This window comes from Balaenoptera borealis (genome assembly GCF_965194805.1).
Source record: "Balaenoptera borealis genome assembly, chromosome: 3".
Classification (NCBI taxonomy): Eukaryota; Metazoa; Chordata; class Mammalia; order Artiodactyla; family Balaenopteridae; genus Balaenoptera; species Balaenoptera borealis.
In genome coordinates this window covers 121,083,964-121,094,906 of record NC_138866.1, presented here as the reverse complement: position 1 = coordinate 121,094,906, position 10,943 = coordinate 121,083,964, and the positions used below count along the sequence as shown (strand labels likewise).

General features: G+C 54.9%; 1 protein-coding gene across 1 annotated transcript in view; it reads right to left on the bottom strand.

Annotated features, from left to right (window-relative positions):
* Window positions 1–137: 137 nt before the first annotated feature.
* CD276 (CD276 molecule) overlaps window positions 138–10,943 on the bottom strand; it is a 30,386-nt gene continuing 19,580 nt past the window's right edge. Inside the window, exons 5-10 of the mRNA XM_082386921.1 lie at window positions 10,367–10,705; window positions 9,887–10,183; window positions 6,111–6,245; window positions 5,011–5,052; window positions 3,564–3,599; window positions 138–1,533 (exon numbers count right to left, since the gene is read on the bottom strand). Of these exons, the coding sequence (XP_082243047.1) occupies window positions 1,511–1,533; window positions 3,564–3,599; window positions 5,011–5,052; window positions 6,111–6,245; window positions 9,887–10,183; window positions 10,367–10,705 (872 nt within the window). The 3' untranslated portion in view covers window positions 138–1,510. The remainder of the gene's footprint in view (window positions 1,534–3,563; window positions 3,600–5,010; window positions 5,053–6,110; window positions 6,246–9,886; window positions 10,184–10,366; window positions 10,706–10,943) is intronic.

Below are 10,943 nucleotides of genomic sequence, written 5' to 3'. Positions count from 1 at the left end.
GGAGACCCAGTGACTTAAGGACAGTGGCAGTAAGAAGATCCAGGTATCCCTACTCTGGCTTCAAACGTCCAGGAGGGAATCCTTCCTGCCAAGTCCTGCTGCCCGCCCTACTGCCACACATTTTGCAGAGAAAACGCTTTCTACAAAGGCATTTATTTTTCCCAAAATACACCCCCAGTTAACAAAATTCCTCAGAGTCCCACATTTAAATTAGAAATCCCCACATCTTTTATTCCTGGTGAAGGGAGGGATGTCAACAGGAGGACATCAGATCATCAGAAGTTTACTCCACTGGAGGCTGGGGACCGGCCAGAGACAAGCCAGGAAGTGGCTGCTCAGCCCCAGAATAGCACCATGGTGGGAGAGGGGGCTGTCCCTGCCCCCAGGCTCCAGCCAGTGAGGAGAGGCCCCAGGCTTCCCCTATGCTGCGGCTCTCAGCTTCCCGGGGTCCGTCAGGCCTTGGCTGCCTGCCCCCCTGCTCATGCCTGGAAAGACACTTTGGAAACCATCCGATTCTCCAGTCGTGGTGAGAGGCTTTGTCCCTCTCACCACGTTTCTGCCCCCACCCTCTGTTCTGGGTAAGGATTAGGGACGGGATGGGAGTGAGGTATCCAGGGAAATGCGGTACAGAAGAGGAGTGCAGTAGGGAGCGAGACAGGAGCCCCCTCACAACCACTCTTTCCTCACGGGTTTCCCAGCTGAAGGGCAAGCTCCTTAGGGAGGGGCTTGTCTTCTCACTCAGGGTCCCCAGCACCTAACACAGTGCTGACACCCCATAGATGCTCAGTGAACATTACTTGAGTGGATAAATGAAAGTCAGGAAAAGCAGAGGGACAGAAGCTGACCCCAAGGGGGCCCACGCAGCTGCCCAGAGACCCAGTGTGACCAGCACGTGCTTCCCGTGGGGAGGGCGGGCAGAAGGTGGGGCTCACGGGGCACAGCCCAGGGCGCCACGGAAGAGACGGGGCCAGGGGAGGTCCTCACGTGTTCCAGCACGTGCACCTGCAAGTCTGCATGCCTGGGGGAGGGGCCCTGTCTTCACTTAGTAGGACAGGGCAAAGGCCAACTTTAGGGACAGAGCAGGAGAAGCCTCTAGACTCGAGGAAATGCTAAGTCTGCAGTGGCCCTGTCAGAGGAGACAGAATTACGGGCAGGTGGGAGAAAAGGCTGAGAAGGGATAATGGGTGACTGTGTATCACATCTTTGAAGAAAAAAGGCAGCCAGCTGGTCCATGTAGCATATCCATTGGAGAAATAAGGCGGCAGGATGATTTATGTATCGTGTCACTGGAGAAATAAGGCAGCAGGACGACTTGGGAATCATGTCCATCGGAGAAATAAGGCTGCGGGGTGGTCTATGTATCGTATCCTTTGCAGAATGAGTAGACCCGCTAGAGTAGAAGCCATCTGTTAAGGGCAGAGAAGCCTCCAGCCCAGGGCTCACACTGAGGCCCCAGTGCAGCCAGAGGTGGGAGCCCCAGGGCAGGGCAGCAGCTCCCTGGTCCTCGTGGTCAGGCTATTTCTGGTCCATCATCTGCATTTCATGATAGGAAGGAGAAAAAGGGGGGAGAGCATTAAATGCAGGAGTTCTACTGTCGGGAGCGTGCCAGAACCCCAGGGATGCGGTCACATACTCAAGGGGAGGAGTATGTGTGACAGGGCCCAGCAGTCTGACTAGCAGCCCCCTGCATCAAGCGCTGCCCTCGAGGCTCAGACACACACACACACACATACACACATACACACACACACACACACACACACACACACACACACACACACACAGCAGCTGGGCATCAGACAGACCACGAGGGTGCCTGGGGGAGACTGCCCAATCCTCGCCAGCCTCTTTCTCAATCCCCAGGGGTTCACCCACCCTGCACACAACCCTCCCCTCTGTCTGGCACACTCTTCCCTTCCCAACCCTGCCCCCACACCCTCCCTGTCCTTTGATCCATCTTCTTCACCCCATAGATTCTCACCCCTGGCCTCACTCCACTCCCTGACCTGAACGGAGAGTTTAGAAGACGGACCGGGGCATGTGCGACCCTGCTCCTCCCTCTCCCATCCTTTGGGCTCCGTCTGTCCCTGGAGAAGTAGCTCTCCCTTCTGGGGACTGCCTCTGTGCTTGTCCGGCCTGGCCAGAGGCTGCCACACTGGGGCACAGGATCAGGAGGCCCACTGCTCCACACACCCAGGCCGACATTTCCATCTCCATCTGCTCGATCCTTCTATGCCTCATTTGGTTCAGGACAACGGGGAGGCGGATAATTTATCTCCATCCCTCCAGATCCCAACACAGGCCTCCACTCCTGCCATGAAATGTTCTACAGCATTTTGAAGGACTTGCTTTACAGAGCACTTCTGCATTTGGCACCTTGGCATCTCGTAAGGAAGGTGTGACAGGATTTCACTCTATTCCACAGATGAGGAAACCCCCTGGAAAGTTATGGGCAGAGACTTAAAGCGAGGTCTCCCCTAGGGGGCTCTTTCTTCTGCATGATGCTGCCTTTCTGAAGACCTCTCACCCAGCTTTTATCATGAATTCTGCACAGGTTTCTGAGGGCCCCACTGCCCCCCACCTCTGGGAGTTTCCTGAGCACAGGGCCTATGTCCTTCCTTCCTTTCTTCCCAAAGAAAAGCTAAATGCAGGGATGAGCCTCCAGGGACTTGGTGAAAGTTTATTTCCTAACAGGGACAACAAGGCAACCTGAAAATTATTTAAGGCTCCATAACCTCTGGCCAAAACTTAAGGTCCCCAAACCTTTGATTTTCTAGCTGGAAGCCACTCATATTTAATGACAAGTCTGCATCAAGGAATAGTTTGTTCAAAATACACACGCACACAGACACACACACACAGAGATACACATATATTTATACACAAACACACATACGTAGGTGTGGCTCTCGGTTACTTTTAATAAGGAAGAATCTCAAACTAAACTAACCTCCAACCAACCACTTGCTAATGTAACTGCTGATGTTACAGTAATCTAAATAATAATGATTGCTAACACTTACTAACCACTGACTATGGACCAGGAACGTGGCTGTCTAGCTGAAAACCACATTTCCTAGCCTCACTTGAGTTAGGAGTCATGTGACTAGGTTCTGACAAATGGATATAAATGGGAGTGACAGGAGCTATTTCTAGTCAAGCCCTAGAATAAAATGTCCCCTCCCTCTCCTCTTTCCCCCTTACTTCTGGAGGGGGTGTGGGAGCTGGAGCAGCTACTCTGGACCTGGGGCTGGAAGCTTTGAGTGGAAGAAGACAGAAACCAGGTAAGTGGAAGTTGGTTCCAGGGTACCAGTGGCCTTAAGACAACCTCGACTCCTGTCCTGGTTAAGCCTCTATCATATTTGCGTCCTGTTAGAGCAGCGGGGACCTTGGTTTCTCTGCCATTTCAACAGGGGGGAATCGAGGCTGCTCTTCTGGGGAGGGAGCCTCAGGGCAGCAGTGAAGGGTGATAATCACCCCCACCAACAACAACCCTCCCCAGCCTCCTACACACAGGTGCACAAACACACAGATACACAATCTCAAACACCACGTGTCTTTACCTTCTTTGCTTTCAGAGTGTTTCAGAGGCCGCAGGGCTGCAAAAAAAGGAAGGAGTATACAGTGAGGGGGGCACCGTGAAAAGTGGTGGGGTAGGGTGTTGGGCAGAGGCACAGGAGCCAAGCAAGAAATAAAGGCTAGAAGAACTGGGAGGAGAAGGCAGGAGGGAGAGTTGAGAGGGTGAGGGCAACATCACAGCACCAGAAAAGGGGCCCTCGGCTGCTATCCCAAGTCCCAGCTCCACTCTGTGGCTTGTCACTCCTCCCGCAGGCCTCAGTTTTCTGCATCTCTATAATGGGAACAACTCCCCGGCCCTCCTATGAGCTGGAGATGTGACAGTACGCTGAGCTGGCTCTACAAATAGGGTGAAGTGAGGCACTAAAAGAGGCTGCAAGTGTCCCCCGGTGGGCCCGGGATTGTGCAGAACTGGGACCCAGTGCTCTCTAAGCCTCCCTCTTCTCCCCACTCCCTCCCTTCTGCCAATTATACCTGCCTCCGAGCATGAAAAATGAGGCCTGATCCCAGGGCTGTCTCCACGCTGGCCACAACCGGGGACACCAAAGGCAGAGAATTAATTGACATAATTTACAGCAGTCCCCAGGGATCAATTTCCTGCCCTTCCTTCTGCGGGTGTTGGGGGGAACCTGTGTCAACTGGCACCATCCCAAATGGCTCAGTGGGAACCTGCCTCCCCCAGCCAAGAAGCCCAGGGAAGAGACGGCAGTGAGGCCTCCGGTGACCGTGGGGCACCAGTACCTTGGCACCCAGCCCCCGCTGGGCTCCAGGCTCGTGCCATGCCCTGTGCAAAGTCACTCGAGATAGCTTCAAAATGGCCCTCTGGTGCCATCAGGGCAGGATGACATTTTACAGATGAGAAACTGAAGCCCAGAGGAACAAAGCACTTTGACCAAAGTCACACAGCCTCTAACCAGAGTGGGACTGTGTCAGGCTGATAATACAGTCCTAACAACAGGACTGCAAAGTATGGAGCCCTTATAGGCGCCAGGTATGATACTAGGCCCTTTAGATACATGATCTCATTTAATTTAACCCACACAACCTATGAAGGGAGCAGTTAGGAGGAAACTGAGACCCAGAGAGGCAAAGTGACTTGCTCAAGGCCACTCAGCTTATATGAGCTGGAGCTGGAACTAAAACCCAGGCTTCCCTGTCTCCTGAGCCCTCACTCCACCCCTAGGAAGCCACCAGACTCCACAGTGCAGGTCCCTCAGGGTGGAGTGGTCTGGTAGGTGGGTAAAGGCAGAGGCAGGAGAAACGAAGCAGCACCCGGGAGACCTGCCTGAGGTCTAACGCTGAGCAAAGACAGACGCACCTAGGTTGGGAGGCCTCAGTCCCCGGGACACACTTCATTCAAACCTTCAAGTGAACGTGGCCCCTCCAGACTCTGGAGAGTCCTCTCCCCTGTTCCAGCTCTTAGCTCAGACTTACCCGTCTTGGATCCTTCTCCATCCCCATCCTGGTCCTCAGCGCCTAGAAGAGTGAAACAAAACTTCCTCAGTCCCACTTTCATCATTGAACTTCTGCTCCCGGGAGCGCAAGAGCAGGTAAATGGGGCTGAGCAGGCCTGGTCTATGGTCCAAATGCTGGACACAGGGTCAGAGCCTGAGTCCAGCACAGAGCAGAGCGCTGTGGCAGGAAGAAAGGGACCCCAGCCTGGAGCCCACCACTCACCTGGCCAAGGACCATCTACTTGCCCCTGCACCATCCACCAAGCACTCACTCACCAACCTAGTCAACCACCACCTCCAACGTGCGTACCCACCCGTCCATGGCTCCCCATCCTTCCGCAGCCTGCCCAGCCACCTGCCACACAGGCAGCCCCCCACCTGTTCCAACTGACCGGTCTCCTCTCCGTTCACATACGCTCTCCTTCCTGACGCCCAGTCATCTCCCACCCCTCACCATCTACTTCCATGTTCACCCACATACCACCCACCAGGGTCAACTCACCCACTCGCCAATGTCCACTCACTCACCCACCACTCACTGGAGTCAACTTACCTGTCAAGGTCAAACCACCTACCTATGGATGTCAACTCACCACCTACCAATCACCAAAGTCAACTCCTACTGACCCCCCAGCCCAAGCAAACAGCAGCTGCTTCAGACTCTGCCCACCTGGAGGCAGACACACCCTCTCACGGTGACACGCAAACCCACGAAGCATTCACGCTTGTGCTACTCGAGTTCCATGTGCTTTCACTCACAGACACACTCATGTGACATAGGCTCTCACAGTCACGCTTGTTTGCACAGACACATCCATCCCCTTGTCACACATCCACCACTCACTCCCAGTCACACTCATATCCACACTCATCCTGCCATGTCTGCACACTCACGGGCAAGCTCACACTTGTTTATAACACATGTTCAGCCTCAAGATCACACACACACAGTCTAGCTGCATTTGCACACCCACACTCATTCTGTCACTGGAAAGTGACACTCGTGTTGATGTCACAGACACACTAACATACCGAGAGACACACGCATGCACACACACACACGCCCCCTCTCTCACTCACCTGCATTCTCCTCTTCACAGCTCTGTTTGATCTTTCTCCAGCACACGAAGGCCAGGGCCACCAACAGTGCGACGAGACAGACAGAGAGCCCCACGGTCACCCACAGGGCCTCAGGGGGGAATGTCATGGGCTGCCCTGGGAGGGGAGGTGGGGAGAATGGAGAGAGACTGTCATGCCTGGCCCCCAGTGGCCCTGAGGACAGCCCCTCTGCCTCCAAGGTGTGAACAGGGGCTCCTACCCTCACTGGGCCCCGACACCATAAAGAGAGCTTACTTAAGTTCCCGTGCCCCTTCCCTGCCCATCCATACACCCTCTAAACCCTGACAGCCGTGGCTGCCGTGGACATGCCTCAGCCTGGGAGGGCTGAAGAGTCTGTGGTTGATGATGCTCAAGAACCTTCCATGGCTCCCTACTGACATGAGAATAGTGCTTCAATCTTCTTCTTTGTAATTCCACTGCTCCAGCCAAACTGGTGTCCTAACCTTTCTCTGCAGAGGCTCCTTCCAGCCCCCTCACCATTGCTGTCAGTTTCCTCTACCTAAAAGCTGCTCCCTAACTCTCCATCTAGCTTACGATTCCTCCTCGGGAGGCCCTCCCTGATTACCCCAGTCCCACCTGGTGATACCCCCCATCTTATAGATCAGGAGTTGGCAAACTACAGCCCGTGGGCAAAATCTGGCCGGTGGCCTGTTTTTGTACACCCTTGAGTTAATGATAGTTTTACATTTGTAAAGGGTTACCAAAAAAAGGAAAAGCAGCAGCAGCAGCAACAAAGACGGTATGTGGCCCACAAAACCTAAAATATACATTATCCAGCCCTTGACAGAAGATGTTTGCAGATTCCCGTGTAAAGATGAGGGCGGACACTGAGGGTGCCAGAGTGAAGGTTCTGGGTTTACCCAAGAGGAGGAGACTTGCCAGGGGAATGTTTCTATGAAACGCTGAGGGCCCTCCTGTTAGCTATCTCAGGGCAGAGGGAAGGAGTTGAGCCACCCTCGACTGGGTCAGGGCCAGCAGCTGTTCTGAGCACACCATCCTCCAGCCCAGTCCCAGGACCCACGCGGGGTCCTGAGCAGAGGCCCTGGAGACAACAAATCTAACAAAAGCCAGGGGGAAGGCAGCTCCCGCAGAAGGTGCTGTCAGAGCAGACAGCAGTGCCATGAACCCTTGGGCATTGGAGACCGTGACACAGATGCAGGGATTTGCAGCCAACGTCACTTTCAACGGGCATGGCTGGCAACGCTGCCACTCTGGATATTGGCAGCAAAGGGACCCATCACCCTGGCGAGCAGGAGCAGGGGAGGAGGACAGGAGCTGATACGAGGGGCCTGGAGGGTCAGTCCCTGAAGCTCATGGAAGGGAACCCTGGGAATCCCAGGCTGGGGCTCCTGCAAGCAGAGCCACGGAAACACCCAGGAGGAGGGGCTCTTGCTATGTCCACCCTCAGGCTGGTGTTGGTGCCTGGAGCACAGGTCAGACTTGCCCTCATCCCACCAGTCAAGGACAGAGCGGGGCTCAGACCTGCATCTCCAGGCTCCATGTCCAGTGTTTGCTCCATAAAGTCCCCTCCACCTACAGCACCCGCAGGTATGGGAGAGACCAGGCTGGAGGACTGAAAGTCTGAATCCCAGAGTGTTTAACAAGGCTCAAAGCTGCCTGAAGCAAAATACAGGCCAAGGGCTCCAAAGTAGGCCAGACCTGCTCTCACAAAGACAGGAGGCTGGGTGGTGGGGAGGAGAGGAAATGAGGCTGAGAGGCTAAAAGTTGGATTCTGGTCCGGTTCATCTGCTCACTGCAGGCTGCTGGAGCCAAGGTCCACAGACCCCCGTGTTTGAGTTTAGAGGGGCCACAAACCCTCAAAACTTAAATGCAAATGACTGCATTTATCATGCATCCAATTTTCAAAGAGGTATCTAATCACCAAAAGAGTCAGAGCCACTGTGCTAGCCTGTGGCCTTGGGAAAGTTCTCTCTTCTCTCTGGGCTTCAGTTTCCTCACCTGTGAAATGAAAGCACTTTAAATGTCAGCTACTAAAATTTTCAATAAAGATTCTTCTCTTAGGTGGGGTAAATGTCCCCAGTGAGCAGGAGCAGGAAAGGAGGATGGCAGCTGACATGAGGGGTCGGTCCATGAAGCACACTGAAGAAACCCCTGGGGATCCCAGGGTGGGACTCCTGCAACAAAGCATGGAGCAGAGCCACAGAAGTACCCGGGAGGAGGGGCTCTTGCTATGTCCCCCCCTAGGCTGTTGTTGGTGCCTGGAGCACAGGTCAGTCTTGCCCTCATCCCACCAGTCAAGGACAGAGTAGGGCTCAGACCTGCATCTTCACGTACACGAGTATAACCACATTTATATTCACAAGCCCTTTCTACACAGTGTGGCGAATATCCAATTCAGCTCGGTGTGCAAATTATCACAGAGTTCACCAATCCTTCAAGGTCCCCTCAACTCCCACCTGTCCCTAGAGACTTCTCCTGAAACTCCAGCCCATTCTGACCACCACCCCCCCCCTTCTCTGAAAGCTTCACATTCTCTGTCAATCCTGCTCTATCTAATATTTCTGATTCTCTCATCAGACCATATACTGTTCTCTAAAAGGTCAAAGAGACCCCTCGGGACATCCAACAGCCCAGGGCAGTGACTCCTCCCCAAAGTACAGACCTGAGGGTCTCCAGAAAGAGGGTGGGATCAATCTTGGGGAGGGGGTGGGCAGAGGGAACACAGCCTTGCCAGAAGGAAAACCCTAAAAGAGAAGGAGGAATGAGCCTGAATTCCTAGAAGGCAAGTGTGATGGGCACTGCCTCTGAGCTTGCAGAAGTGAAGGCCACGTAATGTCCATGTGAGTGGGAGGAACAGGAAGATAGGAATAAGTTTGTGAATCCTGAGGCTTATGCAGAAACTGGCCACCAGGGGGATCAGGACTTGCATGGGCTGCGGGTCGGGTGGAAGTCATGGAAGAGAAAATAGGAGAACCAGATGGACAGAACCTGCTGTCCTGACCCCAGAGAATGCAGGGAGACCCCTGGGAAAGCTTAGTTGGCCCATGAGGAGGGACAGAGGAGCCAGAATGAGGTCCAAACAAGGATGAAGACTGCCTCCCCTGGCCTGAGTGTGGGCCTGAGCCCTCTTCACAGAGGGGTGCCCACTCAGGTGGGCACTAAAGGAAGGGAAGTGTGTCTGGGCTAAAAACCCCAAAACCAGAGATTGAGGCAACTGCCAAAGGGGCTGCGTTGATCTAGTGTTTGACCACATGGGGGCAGCAGAGAGAGCCCGGCTGTTCCAAAGGCTGCCTGGGTCCCGCTCAACTCCATCAGGAGAGCTGACATTGATGGGGTGAGGGGTATGGCCACCTGGAGAGGCCCAGCTGTCTCTCAGGGCCTCGCAGTCAGATGGTGCCCAGCATCAGATGGTGATGTAGCAACACCTTCCCAGCACTTGGAGAGGTTACCGTAGGAAAGCACTCCAGAGCTATGCCTTGTGGCTGCTCCAGAACTCCTGCCCACACCTCCAGATCCAGGCAGGTACTCAGTCCTCTGTACAAGAAGCACAAGTACCACCTAAGACACTCTTAGAAAGGCAAACACTACAAATGATTCCTATCAGCTCGATAAAGCAAGTCCCTTAAGGACTTCTTGGGGGAGAGTTTGAAACACCTGAAATGTATGAAAATGTTTTAAGTCTTCTGACCACCCAAGCCTACCTAAATTCCAGCTCAGGGTCGAGATAAAAGGCAATGGTCCCCTCTATCCTTCCCCAGCTGTTCGTCTGCCCCTACCTGTGATGGTGACAGAGCCATGAGCGTCCTGCTGCAGCACGGGGTTGCGCACCAGGCAGCTGTAGGTGCCATTAGCGCCCAACACCACCCTCAGGACACTGCGCACGTCGAACAAGCCCTGCTCGTTAGCCATCTGCGACGTGGTTACGTTGCCGGTCAAGGGCGCACCCTGCCCATCCTGCCAGAACACTTCGGCCTCGGGGTAACCCCGGTAGCTGGAGCACGTGATGGTCACCGTGTCCCCGGGCCGCAGGTCCTTGTTGGGCTCCAGGGTCATGCTGGGCTTTGAGTAGGGGGCTGGAGGAGAGCAGAGGGTAGAGGGCAGAGGTCAAGGTAAGGCAAGGGCAGCGGGACACAGTGGAGGGGAAAGGTGCCTGGGGCTGTGAGGACTCGGGTTAGCACTGGGGCAGTGGGTAAAGAAGCTGACGTAAGTACGAGGGGTGTGCAAAAGGGAGGGCACCCCCCTTTCGCGGCTCTCACCTGCCACCTGCAGGCTGACCGCGGCGCTGCCGAAGTCCCGGATGCTCACGAAGCAGGTGAAGCTGCCCTCATCAGCCACGCGCACGCGCTGCAGCCTCAGGGACGCGTTGCCCTGAGCCAGCAGGTCTGGGAAGAGCGCAGTGCGATTGGCATAGGCGCTACCCTGGTCGCGGCCCTCGGCGAAGCTGTGCACCAGCTGTTTGGTGTCTGTCAGCTGCCAGATGAGGTTGAGCTGTGCCAGGCTGAAGCCGGGCTCGGGCGAGAAGGAGCAGCGCAGGGTGGCGTCAGTGCCCACGAGGGCTACCACGGGGTCTTCGGGAACCTGGACTTCCACAGCGCCTGAGGGCGAGGTTGGAGTGGCAGGCAGTGAGGAGGGGCGCCGACACTCTGGGCTACCACCCCACAGCACCCTTCTCCTCCTCCATCAACCCCCAGGTCCCGTTCCATCTTCCCATTTTCTCCCCAGACCTAAAAACAGATTAAGTCTCAGCACTTCCAGACATGGAGTCTCCCTAGTCTTCTGACAAGAATCACAGCAGTTTGGCCTTGGCCTGAGAAGGTCCATCCCCGGGGGTGG